The following is a 19,618-nucleotide window of genomic DNA, read 5'->3' on the forward strand; positions in this document are numbered from 1 at the left end:
AGTTACTTGGTCAAAAAGAACGACAAATTGATATTCAAAACATATGAGAAGAGCCAAGCAACAGTGTTTGCCCTTCACCCCGATCTTGTTTCAACAGGTATAGTACATAGCAGTTCAGAAAGGTAAGAAGAGGTGAAATCAGCCAAGCTCATTAAACTTTTCGTATGTAAATCAAATGTTGGAACGAAATCATCTGAACCACTATTAGGTTAACAACCAGATAAATAGGAAAAGTTGTGTTTGCTATAATTGCTCCTAGCCACAATAACGATAAACGAGAACTCCTTTGAAATGTAAACATTAATTGTTTGCCAAACTTGAAATATGCAAATTTATATGATACATCATTGATACATCAATGATCGAAGATGTTTGTTTCAGAGAGTTTGATATGAATAAACACTGCAGAGGAGGTGCCTATTATGTGGTTATAACAGCTAACCTTACAATATCCACCTGAGTAACATGTGTGACATGAAAATAGAAATGTAGATGGCATTCGACATCAAACGAGGCTGATTACATTATGTGTAAGTGTGCATTTACAAGGGGAAACCTAATTCATGCACTTTAGACCACGTCAAATGACAATGTTCAATCTATTTGATAATGATGATGATGATGATGGTTGAAAGTGAGACAATGGGTGGCTTCTCCTGGTGGCAATGTGAGAAGAGCTGGGGGCAGTTTATAGGAGGGCTGACGTGGCATATCATCAGGTCATTATCGACTCCATGCTAAATTTACGAGAGGAACCAATGCATTTCGTATGCTATTAACTGGTGCAACCGACAAACTGATGACATTGATCTTAATCACCGTGACGACAGGGAAACTAATCGCTCTGCTGGAGGTGGGATTAATGTTACAACGGATGATTTATCAAAGAGATATTGGCACGTGTGAAATGTCAAGACGACCTCTGGGGCTGGGAGGTGCGTGGAAATGGAGATTCAGGAATTCAGCATGAATACATTTGTGATGGATGGCTGAAAGTGGTTCAATAAGTATGACGGTACAAGACACTTCTGATTCGAAGCCTCCACTCTAGTAATCAAACGTCAGAGACGAGAATCAGAATCTCAACTATCAGCATCATAAGACATGCTGATTAAACAATTAAACTTAAGTAGGCCCACAGTGAGATTGTGTCAATTCCAACCAGCTGAAGCTGCTATCCCCTCCAAAACAGAATCAACAATATAGCAACACATGAGTTAGTAGCAAGAACTCATTTCAAATTCTGCCCATATTTGATCATGAGCCACTTGTCAAATAAACCAATGACGCTGGAATGTTCCCACTGATCGCTTTCCAAGGGTCGACTCACTCCGTTGCCATGACGATTGATAGATGTAATCGTTGCGGCACAGGAAGCAGTGGATGTAATAAGACACGATGAGGAATATCACATTATTTCCTCAATATAATAGCCTATTATTTTTTGTCGGAAGACCTGAAGCGGTGATAAGGTATTGTGACAATGATTCTCATGACAGGAGGACGTCTGCTTCTCATGACAGGAGGACGTCTGCTTCTCATGACAGGAGGACGTCTGCTTCTCATGACAAAAGGACGTCTGCTTCTCATGACAGGAGGACGTCTGCTTCAAGCAAACAAGATATTATGATTGCAACATGATGTTTCTTGCAATCGCGTTTGGCCTGGCAAACTTCTGAAATCATCGATACAATTCTAGTTCTCAACTGGCAGGCAAGTGTGTGATACACAGATCAGGCTACTCTGATGAAGATCTTGTAGAATGTATAACTTATGAGGGTAGCCAGCAGCCACCCATATTTCATCCTGCCCGTCCTTGAGCTCTGGCTTGTTGGACCTATCTGGTCGGCTTGTAACACCTACGTGATACTAGCTACCTTGAAGTGGTTGGGAGTATTTTCATGATGACTGATGCTACACAGGTGCCTCATCAACCAACCACCTATGCCTATTTTCAAGACTAAAGGCAGCCACACATTGACTTTTTGTTTTTTCAGGCAAAAAAACTTTTCACTAACAAGTTATTGATGAAAGCATACATGATAAACTTATGTTTTTAGGTCTGAAATATTCATGCAATCAACAGCAAGATTCATGATGCGATAGTATGAATCTGGTTAAACTGAGTTGTTCTGTAGTTGGGTAGAGTCTGATGGCCAATCCTCTGCTAACAGCTGCTCTTTCATGAGCATTGCTTCATTTCTTACCACTTCCAGGTAACTACATCTATCTGCTTCCTAAAGCCTTTGTTAGTGAAACTCAGATAAACTAGCCACCAGTAAATACCCAAACACTTAGAGGAGCTCAAAGCCTGCTGCAGCCATGTTGCTTCTATTCTTGTCTCAAGCATTGATTCATCTTGCAATACTGAGGCGAAGCTGTTTAAAGCGTCACTTGACGACTTCTTGTTCATTTTCAGTACTGGATATCGGCGGCCAATCTTTTTGATCGGACGAGGCCAATCTGACTGAGAAGTCAAGAACTGGAAATATCAAGCTAGATATTGTTATCGCGATGAAACTGCAAGAAGTAATTATGGCATTACAGCAGGTATCTCATTCCCAGACACGAGTTTTTCAGCTAATTTCTGTAACTCTGCTTGGCAAAGTGTGCAGGTCAGGAACCACTCACTTTAGACGAGAGGGAGGAAAACATGTCAGCATGAAGGTCACCTATCTGGGTGAACAGACCATGAGTAGCTAGCGATACTTGTTGGTGTGATGGCCTACCAACTTGGTGATAATACAGCAATGTCTTGAACCTAGAGTTGGGTTGTTGCACCTTAGATAAGTTATCTTCAAGTGGGCTCTAAATCTGCTTTGTTATGGGAGGCCTCCTCCCCTCCCGGCCCCCTCCCCAGCTCAGACCAATCTTTGAAACTGACAAGGACTTTTAGATACAGCTAGCGCCCTCTCTCATTCCTGACTCAGCCTGTGTGTGTGTGGTTGCTGTCCTAAAGCTTTGAACTCTCACTCAGACACATGATGTCATTTGATTGATTTTTCCGTCTCGTGATTGATGAGAGCTAAGAGACACAATCAGCAATTGTTTCATCAGAGGTAAAACATGGGTCAAAACAACAATAGGAGGAAATGAGCGATCAACCCTCGAAACACGAAAGGAGACAGTGTACACAGTGGAAACATGTTTTTGTATCAGCAGGGTCGGCTGTGACCTTTTTCAGTCAGTGAGCTGGTGAATCGTGAACATTTACCAGCGTTGTACAAAAGTCAAAAGTGAGATGGACTTCAATCGTTTAGTAGGAGATACCTACATGTAGTTTCCCATCAGGCCCCTCCTCACCAACTCCCTCAGCTCTTCCCCCCCCCCCCCCCCATTAATCTTGTTAATGTAAAGTTGTTATGGGAGGAATGTCTAGTCGATAATGACATGTAGCAGGGTTTTAAAGGAAACCCAATCCCACACAGATATCAGTATGTACAAGGTAGGCCTAACAATGTTAACAGAGCTCGATAAGAAAGCCTGCATTCAGCAACCGGTAACTGGCGGTTTGACAAGAGTCTGCTAACTGTTTAACAACAGAAAGTTGGTGGAAACTCTGGTTAACAGAAGCTGCAGAGATGATCAACTCTGTCTCTAATTTGCAGCAATTCACAGAATGCGCTGCAACATACTCCAACCAGATGAGAACACACCTGGGTGGAAGTTTACCCTCCTGGCTGTGTCTGGTCAGCCGTTAGTTTACCAATACTGTAACTAATCCTGGCCTCCAGGAAGGCAACACATGAACAGGTGGCAGCCTTGGTATTTCCCTTAGGACAGCATATGTTAGCTCTGCTGGAGTACAGTAATGGACCTGGTCTTGAACCCTCGACTCCCTGAGATGGACACCCTTACACTTTGCCACCAACATGCACACTGAGCCCCCTCAACTTCTCTGGTCTGATCTATACTCCACCCAGTCGGAGTATATCCCATGAAAGATTCCATAGTCGTTTTCTATTTTGTCCAATTTCAAGCCCACGAAGACTTTGCATGGCCGTCATGAGATCAAGGCATCGATCCACCGCAATCTTTCCACCACACTTCAACTGATAAGCAAAAAGTAGCCAAACATTCCATTATTAGCGGAATGTAGCTTTGTGAGGATTAGTTGTTGGACGGAGAAATTTCTCAATCATGATCTAGCTGTGTAAGAGCAGAGTATTTTTAGGTGGTAGCCGAGAATAACCATTGCGATACCTGGTGTGGATCGTGACGTCAAGCCTGGCAGTCTAGCCGAGATGACTTAACCACTCTGACGGCAGCAACTTGCCTCAAACGTGGCATGTAGATCACTTGAAGAAACTCCACAGTTTGATAACACATCTTCCCAGCCAACTAGCCGACAAGTTCATGTTAAAAACACTGATTGCCCTACCTTGCTTACGTCTTAGCAAATAGTTCAAGCTTAGTTTGCATGATCCCTTGAATCTACATGAGGCCAACACAGAATCAGTGCCTGGTACAATGGTCTTTCTCACTGGAAACATTGGTTTCTCTCTCTATGTTTCCTGTCGCATCTCAAGTTCTCATTCTCTGGACAGTGGTAAACACTTTGGCCAAGGCATTTAGATTATGAAGGCCATCAGAATTGAGAATTGGAACAAGGCTTTGGCAATAAGGTTGATTAGCACTTAGAAGTTTTAATAAGTCTGCAAACCTTCCTCCAAACCCCTGGCCCGGCCAGCGGGTGTATGGTCTTCCAAAAACATATCTTTTGGCAAAGAACAAACAGTCATTTCTACCCTATACCTGTATGTACCTGATTGAACTTAAGATAGTTATAAAAACAGAAGTCAGCTGGTTTTGAAACTGGAAAAAGCTAATTTCAACACTGGGAATAAGAATTCTGTTGGCTTGTGCCAACTCCATGAACTATCATCTCTATGTTCTTTTGCAATTCACAATACACAGCCCCTCGATCCTAGGGTGGTGGTTATATTTGGATAAATGGTAGGCCATACGCAAAAGTGAGTGCATCCCGGGCACTGTGGCTTATAACGACTAAACCAATTCAATGCCACCTCGTTATTGACCTGCCTAATAGACATCATCTAATATTTCATCGAAGAAATTCCACTTGTTGACAGTCTATGCCTACACCAGAGAGGGTGCGACTTTGGACAAGGCTTTTTTTCTAGGAACAGGCTGGCTTATAAATAATGATCACTCCCTATTTTGCTGGTTCTCAAAGTCGAGTAAGCCTTGAAGAAGAAGCTTCCAGCCAATCATCCAAACTTGTAATTGCGCAACCTTCTCAATCCTTCACATCAAACATAACGTTTTAAGTCAGGAAGTAATCATCTATGATGCATCATAATTTGACCCGCACTATCTGCTCTTCCTACGTCAATGGCTAAGATATGACGGAAAAGCCTCCTAGGCTTTTAAATAGTTCTAGGTAAGCTGTACTTATGTTTGGATTTGTTAGCTTCAGCAGTGAGAGAGAACCACAACTCCTGCTACCTAGTCTGAGGATCCGTGAGAGAGAACCTCAACTCCTGCTACCTAGTCTGAGGATCCGTGAGAGAGAACCACAACTCCTGCTACCTAGTCTGAGGATCCGTGAGAGAGAACCTCAACTCCTGCTACCTAGTCTGAGGATCCGTGAGAGAGAACCTCAACTCCTGCTACCTAGTCTGAGGATCCGTGAGAGAGAACCACAACTCCTGCTACCTAGTCTGAGGATCCGTGAGAGAGAACCTCAACTCCTGCTACCTAGTCTGAGGATCCGTGAGAGAGAACCACAACTCCTGCTACCTAGTCTGAGGATCCGTGAGAGAGAACCTCAACTCCTGCTACCTAGTCTGAGGATCCGTGAGAGAGAACCTCAACTCCTGCTACCTAGTCTGAGGATCCGTGAGAGAGAACCTCAACTCCTGCTACCTAGTCTGAGGATCCGTGAGAGAGAACCTCAGCTCCTGCTACCTAGTCTGAGGATCCGTGAGAGAGAACCTCAACTCCTGCTACCTAGTCTGAGGATCCGTGAGAGAGAACCTCAACTCCTACTACCTAGTCTGAGGATCCGTGAGAGAGAACCTCAACTCCTGCTACCTAGTCTGAGGATCCGTGAGAGAGAACCTCAACTCCTGCTACCTAGTCTGAGGATCCGTGAACAATGACAAATTGCAGTTTTTGATGACCATGAAAAGTAGGTCAAGATTGTTATCTTCTGAGCAATCTCACTTGGAGATAAGTTGAAATATTTTGCCCAGCTCGAGTTGTAGGACATGAGGTGATATTGGAGGCAGTTTCAACAAGTAATATGGATGACAAACTGATTTACAGACAAAGTTATATACAACCAAGCCTCCGAGATGGTATAAGCTGAGGGCAAGTGGAAACAGGTATATAAATGTTTACTGGCAGTGGTTTCATATACCAAGTATACAAGAGATCTCTGCATGCTTTAGAGTGAGGAAGACCATCATTAGAGATGTATTTAAGACAGAAAAGTATGCAACCACAGAACTACAGTAGTACCTTGCCAAAAATAACAAACATCATTATATGTGTGCAAAGATATCTTGACAGAGGTGTGCCAAGAAATGAAAAGTGCCTTGTCCAAGGTTCTACGGGAGGAGAAGCCTTTTCTGCAGAGATCTGGATCTGCAACCTCTTAGCGAGGAGTGCACATATCATACCATTGAACCTGTGGTTGAGAATTGCCAGGAGCCCTAATAAGCCGCATTAGAGATACCAGTGATTTGTAGTACTTGGTGCACCTGCTCCAGCAGGCTAATCCGTGGCTCAACAGCTGAGAACAAACATGCAAGGCTTGGACTTATCTCTATACTAGTAATGACTAATAGTTTATAAAGGCAGAGAGATTGAATTACACTCCTTTTTTCCACCGCTAAACATAAGGACCTTTGCAGTTCTCATGCACCCCTTGTGTGCCCCTTTCCTCCTCTTCTGTACCCCTGAGTGGTTCTCAAACTGATCCCCACGTGTGACAGAACTTTAACTTCCCCTTTCCAACCAAGACCTGGAGTTCAGGTTTGACCCAACGTGGAACCTCTGCAGAGACTAAATAAAACGGATCATATCCATTGTTCAACTAACTTAACACATCACACCTTGATTTTCTTGGTGGAGCGTTCAACTTGTATGTTGAGTGTCGGTTGTTGTTTTCTCACCTGGTTTCTATATATGGCAAAGCCAAGTTCGATTGTGAGCTGACGTACAACAAGTAAGCACCCAGTGTGCAAGCCACACAGGCAACTCTCGAGAAACAAGAGGAAAAACAAATGCTACCTTAACCCACTTTGGATTAAACCATAAATGTCTGAATAATGTGAACATTCCACAAATACATACATTGTACTGACACTATATAGTTCACAGCATATTATTTCTCATAATAAGTCGTCTGATATAACTCAGTAGTTTGTGTTGTATAGCCAGATGGCGACACCACCTGTGGACGAAGTCGAGACATTCTCAACGTATGTTTGTAACAAGATGGCTATATATAGGGGAGAAGGTAGAAGGAAATATTTCTCTTCAAGGTCTACCTGTGAATTAGAATGAGCTGCCACCTGGGTTTAGATCAAGGAACCAGGTCCAGAACAAGTTGTGGCCTTCACAAACCGAGTTCAAACAGGTTTTCATTAGAATACTACCAATCAATCAGTATGAATAATAAACTTGGCCGAGTTGAGTATGATCAGGTCATGTTTGCGACGGTTGCATCACTTGCATACTTGTGACTTAGATGGATGAAAAAATGTCTGAATCCAAGAAGTTTTTTCACTTGTTTTTTTTCTGCTTCAAATGAAGGAACATCATCAGCCCCTCAAATTTTTTTTTGGCTTTGAAAATTTTTCAAAATTTGGAACTTGTGAAAAAATTCAACTCTATAAGCAAGAGATAGCTTTTGGAGGGATGTTCATATCGCTGGATGCTTGGTGATATGCAGCATGCTCCTGTGCACATTTCTTCAGTGCTTCCAAGAACAACCCTTCAAGTTCCCCCAATAAGTCATAAACACACTTACCCAAGTGTTAAGTAAGGCAGTGACCGAGTACTTATCAGGCATGCGGTCAAGACGAGCCTTCAAGGCTTTATAAAGCGCTTGTAAGAAAGGAGTTGAATCTGAAACAGAAAGGTTCAATTTAGGAAACTGAAGGAGCTCAGGTTAGAATTTACAATCCCTGACTGGAAATGACGTGGTTTGATCGCATTCAACTCTAAATCCTTTGAACAGTGACTCTTCTTTTGTCAACTGATGAACTTTTTTTGGGTCATGATCTGGGATTGCTCATTATTACTGATGGGTGTAATATTGAGCCCGAGGTTCCACAACACACCCTATCTCACTTCAATGCAGCACCAACCAGCGTGTCTTGGCCGACGACTCCATGTTGTTTAGGCTGGTGAATGACATGTCACAAGATGGCAGGTTAACGAGGCACACTCACCATAGTTTTCATCTCCGGTCTCACACTTGGGACTACTCTGTGGATAATCTTCAGGGACGGTCACCATGATGGGAGGAACACTCGGCAGATTACGATCATCTGCAATGTGGAAGGAATAATCCAGAGAATTGTTCACTGATGAATCATGAGAAGTGTATAATCCACGTAATGCATGGCCAAGTGAACCAACAGATACTGCTTGTTATACAAGACTACATTCATCTGCTTCTTTAGAGCACATGGTCAGGTGGTCACAACTGATTACCTAATAACTCAACTAACTATAGAGTGCTTTCACATGACGTCATCACCTGCCATACTAAAGGGACAGACAAAAGACAGCGAGCCCAAATGACCATGTCAGCATTTGATCAAGTTTAGTCAGGCACAACAAATAACTGTTCTCCCTTCAACATGGCTGCCTGTGAAAACACTCAATGGGTGATATAACATCCAAACAAAATAAGATAGAGAAATAAGTGAGTTCCATTTCCTAATCATGGTCTGCAGACCATAGCATTCACTCATATAGTTATGTTATGATCTAACTATTGTTTGCAACCAACCCCCTGTGTCCTCATTTTGTAACAAAGCTTTATCACAATCAATACACAACCAAGGCTAACTTCAGGTTGTGTTGACAGATGGAAGCACATGAAATATGTCTTGGTTGATCTTGCTTCTGTTCAAGGAAACACTGAAGCAGACTAAATTGGTTCTGGTTCCAAACCTCTTGAATCGTCTCTGTCCACAACTGGTTGTGAACAGAGATTACTCAATCAAACTGAACCACATCTAGTAGAACACAACATACATGTCTGCCTTATGGTTCAGATCTGGGATCATGTACAGTGTGACTGTGGTGCCTTGGACTTGTCAGGTGGTGGGGGACAGAAACTGACAGTAGTCTTTCCCAAAGAAGCTCGGAGTCTACCATCACAATCAAGCTCCAAACTCCTGGGCAACAAATGTACCTAACCAGATACTGTTGTCTTCAGAAACACTTACCTAACTTAAAGACTAAATGCACTGTTTTGGATCCCGAGTGATGGACAGGGTCGAGTGTGACCTTGAAACGTTGTTCCAGACGTGCTAGCTCTCCCTGAAGTACGTCTGCTATCTCATTGTCTTTCTCGGGTTCTGCCTTCTGTCGCTTGGCAGGAGGGCTGTGAGATCTGTGGGAGACAGTGATGATGGAAATCTTCAAGACTGATGGTTACTTCCACTGCCAGCTGAGCCAGGGAATTTCAATCACTCTTTACAGGTATAACCAATCGTCAAAACAGACTCAAACTAAGTATTTGTGGCCAGAAGAATTCCTGGAAGACTGTTACTGCAGTTAAGCTAAGCCCGCTAACTGGCACTGGTCTCAAATGATAAGAGAGACAGAAGTTTACCTACCTGAGAGGAGGCCCCCCTTGTATCGCGTAGAGAGCGGGCCCAAACGTCCTCTGGAGCGTGTGATTCAAGAGCGGAGACTTCATGTGAGCAGCAATCGTGTCAAGCAGGGGTTGGCACATGTGGCGCTCCTGAGAGACCTGGCTGGTTGTCGAAGGGGTGATGCCACTAGGGAGGGTAGCCTGTAATACAAGTAACTGGTTATTCCATGACAACAGACAACATCTCCCAAATTTGGTTATATTTGCGGGTATAACTTGAAAATTCAAATCATCATCAGAAAGTTACCTTGGAGGCAAAAAATGGTGTTTTATATCAGCTTCAAAGTGTCAGAGGAGAAAGATCATTCTGACATTCTACAAAAAAACACCCACATGCCACATGACAACACAACAGCCACGAATCACCAGATCCAGAGATAATGACAATATCTAAAGATAAGAAATACCTTTACTTGTAAGTCTAATTTCTCCAAGATCTGCTCACACCGCACCAACGCTGCCATCGAGAGGCGCTTGTTCGGGTTCGACAGGACGTCCAGTAAGTTGGTCATCTTGATCTTTTCCTTCTTGTGTCGGTCGTCACCCTTGTCGAGGCTCTGAATGAACGCTTTTAGGGGTTCCTTGAACTTGGAGAGCTGTTGGAGTTTCTCGAGGTACGCCTGGTCCTCAGGGGTTCTGGACGCGGGGCTCGGAACCGCACCCTGAGTAGCGACATTACCTGCAATGATCACAAATCAAGAATTGATAAGGATCAAGTTATGGGATTTGAAACCTCTTTAGAAGAAAATATGAGCTGTGCACATCCTGCAATTGAGGAAAAGTCATCAAGGATTTCAATAAGCCTTACGTTTTGAAAATATTTGTGGTCAGTCAGTCGGTCTCTTTGAGTATGGCATATCGGAACTGGAATCCTTATTTACCTGGAGTGTGTAGTTGTACTTGGCCAGGAGATGGGGCCCCCATGGTCCTAGAGGCTGGCGATGGCACGACCTGGCTCTGTGGGGAGGGACTGGCTAACATGGTAGCAGGAGACTGCACATGGTATGAGCTGAAACAAACACTCAACAGATGTAAACATGATGCAAATGACAGCAAGTAGATTTTGGTTTCTCAACAACATGCCAGATGGAAGCACCGCCTCATGTAACTGAAACGAGTGCCTAGTTATCCTTTCAGAAACATTTTTTTCAGGACGGAGCCTTAGTGTGACGTTGCACATTGAATCGAAATACTGAAGGGTTTCAGTGACGTGATCTCTTAACACACAGCCCGGCAGGCAGTCTCACATGCCCGAAACACCCATGTAACCCGCAGAACTTTGGCATCAATCTCAAATGTCTGTTTCCTTACGTTGGTGGTGCAGGCGAAGGCTGCTGCTGGATGCTGACTGGCATTGGCTGTTGGTTTGGGTGCTGAAAGGCAAAGGAAACAGACAGTGAGGTCAAACTGGGCAGGAACTTGAAGACTGCTCAAATCACTGAAAAGTGCATGTGAACTTGAAGACTGGTCAATTCACTTTAATGGGTTCTAATTAGAAACATTCTACACCAGGGAAAATGATGTGCTCAACCGCTAACTCACATGTTAAAGCTGGTCAGGCCGGCCTTTTGCCATGTTCAATTCAAGTTATCACCATTGGACCCCTGCGTGCCCGCACCCAAGAAGAGCTTGGTGTTGATGGTGACAGACCATCACCCACTCAATATTCACACCATATCCACGTTTTCTGAGCCGATGGACTAGACCCTCCCAACCCAATGAGTGGCAGACCCAGGCCAAAGGCCTAGGCCATGTCACACAATGAAGGATTGAACCAGTTTCTCTTACTTACATATTTCCATGGTATAGTCGGGCCACACAGAATAGAATACCTCCGCATGATCAGATTTTGACATCAACACCCCAGTCCAGCACATTAATTAAACTAAACATAACATGATCTGATGTAGCCCTGTACTCTGGCTTTTAGAGTTTGATCATTTCAATGATAGTCACCATTTGATCACAAGGTGAACGCCATACGATAAGACTACAATGTATTTGAGCTTAGCACTGATCAGGTGAACCTGATGATAGAGAAAAGTGATAAGAATATTTCGAGATCATGCTTTGACCCCCCTCCCCAAATAAAAACGACCTCAAATCAACTCTTGTAGACTGTGTGAAATTTCACCAGTTATATGATGAATCCATTCCAGCTGATAATGATTAAGAATCAAGCTTGAAAACTATGCAAGTTCTCCCTCCCGCTGGTAGTGGAAGGGTTAACCTCCATCATTGGCCCCAAACACACCAACTATGATATTGAACACCAGTCTCAGTGGTAGATTTCATTTAATTGAAATCTGGTTTCCATGGCAACCATCAGTTCAAATTCTAGACATCAATTTAGTGAGTCTGCATACATGTACTTAGCATTTTTTGCAAGACTCGTCAATCATTCGGAATTCATTATGGATCTCCGAGTATCAAAGCATATCAAAGCAAGTTTAAACCATTCCAATAGTGTAAGGGCTACTTGATATCAAAGACAAGAATGGCAATGAATATAATATCCCTGGCTACACGATGTCCTCCACCAAATACTCCAAACTGATTTGTCAAAATCGAACTTGGAAGTGAAAGTCATCCTTAGTAAGCATCAGGCCATTTTGGCCGAAACCACCAAAGTCCCCCTCCTCGTATCATTGACACAAGAGCACAGTACAAGCCATATCTAACTGGATGACCAGGAGCTGTTAACCAGAAACCAACGCCATGAAAGACATGACAGTCATGATTCAAGCACCGAGGCTGCAATTTGAGACACAAAACCAAGGATAGAAAGCTTTTCTAGGGTTATCAACACTAACGTTTGTTTTCTAAGGATATCTATACTTAGCTGTGCTTCATGCTATGATGTAACTCTCTGTGGCACAGCTGAACAAAACCTCCACCAAACGAACACCAAAAACAACTGTTCCTTCACCTATACCTCGGGAAAACATGCTGCCTCCTCGCAATCCTTACCAGGGCCTGAGCATTCACTCAGACATGCTGCCCTTGCTATCATCCCTTACTGGGATCCAACAGATTGCGGATATTGTATGGAAAGAAAGGACTAAACTAAGCTTTGACCAAAGGATAAACTTGCCTATTAATCAATACCGATGATCATATTGGAGACATGGCATGGAGAGAAGGTATAATAACAATAACTTTCACCAGGATGAAACAACAAAGCCATTGTTCAGCCATGACATAATGCCTTTTCTACCAAACTACAAGAGTGAATGGTGGTAATCAGAATGCTGATATCAACTGTTGTAAAGGAAAATCAAGAAGAAAACTTCAACCAGAGGCTAAAACCAAACCAAGCCATTCCAAGTTGAGACCTGCTTACTTCTCTTACTAAGTATGGTGGCGGTGGGTACTCTTTCGTTGGAGTGGTAGGGGTCAGACTAGGTGGGGTCGCACAGGGTCCCAGGTGATGCATGTCATGCATAGCATGGTGGGGTGGCTGCTGGAAGGCGAACTACATGAAAAACTATAAACAACAATGAACAGTTTTGGAGGAGAATTTTTATTAGATATTCTCTCCAAGAAAGCCATGTAATATGACTCATGAACTTTATGCTACGAAATTGAACACAAGATTTTTCGTAATCAACACTGGTTCTGCAAGTATAACCTGTGGACAGAGGACTGTTACACAGGGATCAACAAATACCACCAAAAAGCATCTTGAGAATTTCTTGCGGGATGATATATAATTTTAGAAACATTTGGAATTGCTATAAATCTTTGTACCCAACATGGAGCACGACTAATAAGTTTCACCAAAAGCATTGTTTATCAACAATACTATCAGTCAAGATGAATGATGTTTTCTTGGTGGGTCAAGCCCCCATGTTGGTAACAAACTACAGCCAACAGGCTTGGAACAAACCAACTGAAGAGAAAGGTTAGCAATGTAAAAGGTAAAGGATTAGGAATACCAACACTTCCAACACATAACCACCTCCAACAGGAGAAAAATGGTAACAAAACCACCAAAGTTCTTAATCTTTCATTGTCTGGGACTCAACAAACTTTTGGGAAAGAAAAGGTTAAGAACATTTCTAATGTGGTTTACAAGGGACTTACATGTACATCTTGAAATGTTTTATACGAATTTCAGCGATTCAAAACTTTCTACCAACGAGAAATAGAAACTGCCCATCCCACGGTCTGTCATCTGAACCACCTAAGGACTGTTGATCATGCATTCGCAGTTTTATCAAGCGATTTGGGATTATTTCTTGGGGATTGTCAAATCAAAAGGGCAGAAGTCTGCATCTTTAGTGAACTCAATTGCAGCAAGCCAATGAAAAATCTCCATTCTGGGAGTAGTTCTGGTCAAATTCTGCTTTAGCAATCGGAGAAAAGAAAGCTCTTGTATGTTTAACTAGGTCATGGCCATGATTTGCAGAGTTTCTGGTATCCTTAGAAGGTTCAGCGCATCTGACCACAAACTGTTGAATTCAAATACAAGTCCTAACCTGGTTGTACCCTTGGGGTCCCGGGTACGAGGTCTGGCGCTGAAGCTGACCAGAGTTACGGGAATACTGGAAGGAAGCATTCACAGGGTCAAGGTCAAAATCAGGTCAAATTAACAAGCTTTCTAACATCTGACTCACAATGCTGAACACTTGCAAAATTATTGCCCATTCGTCCTTCAACATTCTACTTCATCAGAAAACTATAAAAACTAAAATGATTGGAGAGAACATGATGACTGAATGAACGTCACACCAAACTATTGGCTAGAAAACATGGTCGATATGCCCACCGAACAAGATCTTGTAACCATGGTAACAGCTTCTTGTGGTAACCTGCCGTTGAGATAATCTTTGAAGTCTTGTGTGCGAATGTTTGCACAGGATCTTGGTAGCGCTGTTGATGGAAACAATGACAACATTCTCTCCAGATTAGTCTCATCATGATGGAGAGATGTTATTCAGAGGAGCCATCACACAGGCCTTCAATCTGATTTTGTCTTTATCAGTTAGATAATGAGCAGGTCAGTATGGAGGCAATACCAATATACAACTCCTTACTCATCTCAACACATTGAGTCCTTATGTTCCACAAGGGCATGTTCAGCTCAGGCTCTGGATTAGCAAAACCAACTATATCGCATGAGGTTATCCACCCAGCACCAATGACATTATCAACCAAACAAATTCCTCTTCCACAAAAACAACTCCAATAGTTTTCCATTTAATGAGGGTAAATCAACAAAACAATGATTCATGATACAAGGAGAGTCCTGATGGGTTTAAATAAATTAGTTGATGTAATTACTATTGAGTATAACTCAAAGTTACAATCAGTATATTTTCGCACTTCCTTGAATAAAATCAAGGTTCAGTCATAGTTCTAACCAAACAATGCTCACCCAACCACACAATGGTGACAGGATCATTGATCAATCAAGAGTTGATGACCAATACACCTTGTCTTACATCATGGAGTTGTTCCTGCTTACCAGAGGCTTTACATCAACAAACCATGTATTCATAAATGACAGGCTCATGGTCATCATTGTAAACCTACTCGGCTATGGTCAAAGGTGTGTTCACAACAGCACAAGCTCACTTGTTGGTGTTTCAAAATTTGCTTGTTTGTGATCCACTTGTATTCCATGCGTGGTCAGAGAACCAAAATCAACTGGGTAGGATGGTGAATTTGACACGAACCAGCACCTTATCTTCAGGGACTACTTGGCCCCCTGGTGGCAGATATCTGCACTGTAATTACCAAGCTGTGTATTACTGACTCAGCCCAGTAGCATTCACCCGCCAAAACCCAACCCAACACTGCAAATGCGCGCTCCGGAAGAACACAATACAAACAAATCAAATTCAAAAAGTAAATGAAAAATGTACTTTTCTGGAGAGAATCACAGCCGTTTCTCCATGTACAATAATGCAAAGACGGCAAAATCTCTCCATATGATGAGAGCGCCCCCTTTAACAAACAACAAATGCATAACAACCACTCCTCTAAAGTATAAAATGACATCTTCCTCCGAGCTGTAGATGTTAACAATTGAAAAGCAAATTCCCTTCCTATCAACGTAAAGCCCCAACAGCTCGATCAACCTCTGCCACTCTGTCAACAATCCTGCAAAACAGGCAATACTTGGCAAACAAATGGACTAGTTCTCACAGGATTGTTGAAGGGGGTTGCTGCCAATGAAAACCCAAATTGCAACTGCAGCAAGCCTGTGGCAGAGGTAGGAAGCTTTAGCAGCACTTCAACGTGGCAATGTGGGTAAGAGAGCAAACAGGAAGCCAGGAAACCAGTGGAAGATACTACCTGGTGATGGCTGTGAGAGGGGTAATACTGGTATGTTACGTAACTACCATACTGCTCCTACAAGAAACACTCATCTTTAATGAAACAATCTGAACCGAATGAGAAAGTTATGAATGACAAGACAAGCAGAGTGGAATACTCAATTATTGATCTCATAAAGCAAAATCACATTGTTACCATAAGCGGACCCTTCACCTTTGGGACTGTAAACCGCCTCATTTTTGAGATGACGGTTTAAGGCTCACTATACTTGTATCACGAGAAAAAGGGGATACGGCTAAGGACGGGATACTAATCTAAGGTTGCGTAACAGTAGACTGTTCACTTGTGGCGCTTAGTTTCGTGTTGGCTTGTGACTGTGTGACATGCCACGCACACGACATAAAACTTTGGTTGGCCTATTGGACATTCCCGTTGGATGTATCAGGGAACATGTCTGGAAGACAACACAACAAGGGAACGGTCACACAGCCTAACGCAGACTCATGCACAGACTCATTCATCTATGATTTGGAAAATGCTGTTAAAAACTGGTGATATTGAATCTATGAAAGAGAAGCGGCTAATTCCCTGCAACCGAGGGGCTAAACTGGAAGTGGTGAACATGAAATCAGCAAATTAGGCTCAAACTTCATTTGTGGATGTGAACATGTTCTTACCTGCATGCCTGGGGGCATCTGGTGCATGCCCATGGCCATCTGGTTCATGCCCTGCTGCTGCTGCTGGAGGAGATACGTATCTGGGCGCTGGCCTTGCATCTGGGGCAGAACCTGTTAGAGTTAGTCAAGCAGTTGATTAGTACCCAAAGAAGTCAGGTCTATACCACACCATCCATTAGGGCCATCCTACAAAGTTATATGAGGTCTATACTGCACCTTCGTTATGGCTGTCGTACCCAGAGATGTCAGGTCTATACTGCACCTTCGTTATGGCTGTCGTACCCAGCTATGTGAAGTCTTTACTGCACCTTCGTTATGGCCGTCGTACCCAGAGAAGTCAGGTCTATACCGCACCATCCATTAGGGCTGTCGTACCCAGCTATGTGAAGTCTTTACTGCACCTTCGTTATGGCCGTCGTACCCAGAGAAGTCAGGTCTATACCGCACCATCCATTAGGGCTGTCATACCCAGCTATGTGAAGTCTTTACTGCACCTTCGTTATGGCCGTCGTACCCAGAGAAGTCAGGTCTATACCGCACCATCCATTAGGGCTGTCGTACCCAGCTATGTGAAGTCTTTACTGCACCTTCGTTATGGCTGTCGTACCAAGAGAAGTCAGGTCTATACCACACAATCCATTAGGGCTGTCGTACCCAGCTATGTGAAGTCTTTACTGCACCTTCGTTAGGGCTGTCGTACCCAGAGAAGTCAGGTCTATACCGCACCTTTCATCAGGGCCGTCGTACCCAGAGAAGTCAGGTCTATACCACACCATCCACTAGGGCCATCCTACAAAGTTATATGAGGTCTATACTGCACCTTCGTTATGGCTGTCGTACCCAGAGATGTCAGGTCTATACCGCACAATCCATTAGGGCTGTCGTACCCAGCTATGTGAAGTCTTTACTGCACCTTCGTTATGGCTGTCGTACCCAGAGATGTCAGGTCTATACCACACCATCCATTAGGGCTGTCGTACCCAGCTATGTGAAGTCTTTACTGCACCTTCGTTATGGCTGTCGTACCCAGCTATGTGAAGTCTTTACTGCACCTTCCATTATGGCTGTCGTACCCAGCTATGTGAAGTCTTTACTGCACCTTCGTTATGGCTGTCGTACCCAGAGATGTCAGGTCTATACCACACCATCCATTAGGGCTGTCGTACCCAGCTATGTGAAGTCTTTACCGCACCTTCCATTAGGGCTGTCGTACCCAGCTATGTGAAGTCTTTACTGCACCTTCGTTATGGCTGTCGTACCCAGAGATGTCAGGTCTATACCGCACCTTTGTTTAGAGCTGTCTAAAGCCTTCAAAATCAATTAGTCAAGCCTACAGCGCACCACATGTTAACTCCCCTCCGGCCTGCTATATTATGTTAAACTGTTAAGCTACATTCCATCTACCCATGCAACATCTATAGAAAGCGACAACCTAAACGGGTTGTACGTGTTAAGAAGTCCAGTTATAGCACTACTGAAAGTGGAACTTTCCCCGACCAATCCAAATCAAGTGGGTTTGCTCCAACGCCAGGACACATTCTTTTACCTGGACGGGAATCTCCCCATTTTCAGACTTCCTCTTCAAGTCTTGCCTCAGGCACAATCAAAGTGCAGCGACAAGACCCATGAGGAGTGGTAGGGGCCAGAACATCAGTCAAGACCGAAATACACTATTTCTTGGGAGAAGTTCAGTCACTTTCTGATCGGGGAATGCCACTCTCACCTGCAACCCCGCTTCCCTACTGGTTTTGTGCTGAGGTTACACTATGAAGCTTTAATACGATACTGCTATAGTGAATAGAGGGCGCTCTTACCTGTGGCATTCCTTGCCTCTGCTGATGCATCATCTGCTGCTGCATGGGATGCAACTGGGCACGCAGCTGTTGACTTGGCATCTGACCTGCAATAAACAACAAAAACAAAGGCGCATCAACTCTCCACAATTCTCAAGACAGAACCTTGTATGCTACTGTTTGGAATGCAGCGAATTCGTCACCAGCAAGCCCAAAGCAAGTTTACAAAGGACAACAAGTGTAATAGGCCTACCTGGCATTCCTGGTGCCTGTTGTTGGGGAGGGATCCCAGGCGAGAGGTTCTGCTTGGCGAGGTTCTGGAGGGCATTGATCGGGTCCTGCATCTGCTGCTGGCCCATCACGGGCGCCTGCACCTGTCCAGCCTTCTCTTTCTTCGAATCTGAAATGATGGGACAAAATTATGTTAATGAGACATCATCATCATCAGGCCTTGTATACACACTACTTTGCATCAAAGCACATTTTTTACTGACAGGTATATCATCAAAATCTGAAAAATTCTGGAACCAATGAACCATTGAAACCAAAGAAACCAATAAACCATTGAAACCTGTAAAACCGATGAAACCATTGACACCAGTGAAACCATTGAAACCTGTAAAACAATTGAAACCACTGACATGTTTTGAGAATGAACATGCAATTCAAAGTTGGCCTAATTTGTGGCAGTGGAACATGTGGGTGACAAACCAGTACAGAACCACCTGATGTTGGTCGTAACATCAATAAACAAGACAGCCCTATATCCATCTCAATCACCTGTCATTTGGCACCTACATGTAACAGCTGTAGGTGGGCGTATACTACAGTCTGGCAGAGAGACACATTCTTCACACACCACATCATCACAATGAATGACTTCCACAAACATGTTTAGAAGAGTACGTCATATTTTAGGCAATTGACGGTTACATTCCAAGATACCAACAAACAAAGTCACATGTCCCCAACCCTGTCGCTATCAAGCAGCTGTTCTA

General features: G+C 43.4%; 1 protein-coding gene across 14 annotated transcripts in view; it reads right to left on the minus strand.

The window, feature by feature from the left end:
- LOC135483421 (mediator of RNA polymerase II transcription subunit 15-like) overlaps positions 1-19,618 on the minus strand; it is a 30,551-nt gene that overhangs the window by 3,433 nt on the left and 7,500 nt on the right. For 4 of the 14 annotated variants that reach the window (XM_064764318.1, XM_064764326.1, XM_064764328.1 and 1 more), the window contains 13 exons: positions 18,874-19,020; positions 18,642-18,727; positions 16,828-16,938; positions 16,169-16,225; positions 14,347-14,412; positions 13,209-13,340; positions 11,177-11,238; positions 10,747-10,874; positions 10,273-10,544; positions 9,828-10,006; positions 9,435-9,601; positions 8,427-8,525; positions 8,003-8,100 (listed from right to left, as the gene is read on the minus strand). In XM_064764318.1, the coding sequence (XP_064620388.1) occupies positions 8,003-8,100; positions 8,427-8,525; positions 9,435-9,601; positions 9,828-10,006; positions 10,273-10,544; positions 10,747-10,874; positions 11,177-11,238; positions 13,209-13,340; positions 14,347-14,412; positions 16,169-16,225; positions 16,828-16,938; positions 18,642-18,727; positions 18,874-19,020 (1,604 nt within the window). The remainder of the gene's footprint in view (positions 1-8,002; positions 8,101-8,426; positions 8,526-9,434; positions 9,602-9,827; positions 10,007-10,272; positions 10,545-10,746; positions 10,875-11,176; positions 11,239-13,208; positions 13,341-14,346; positions 14,413-16,168; positions 16,226-16,827; positions 16,939-18,641; positions 18,728-18,873; positions 19,021-19,618) is intronic. The other 10 variants (XM_064764322.1, XM_064764321.1, XM_064764320.1 and 7 more) reach the window with 10 other exon arrangements.

Source organism: Lineus longissimus, chromosome 2 (assembly GCF_910592395.1).
Source record: "Lineus longissimus chromosome 2, tnLinLong1.2, whole genome shotgun sequence".
NCBI lineage: Eukaryota > Metazoa > Nemertea > Pilidiophora > Heteronemertea > Lineidae > Lineus > Lineus longissimus.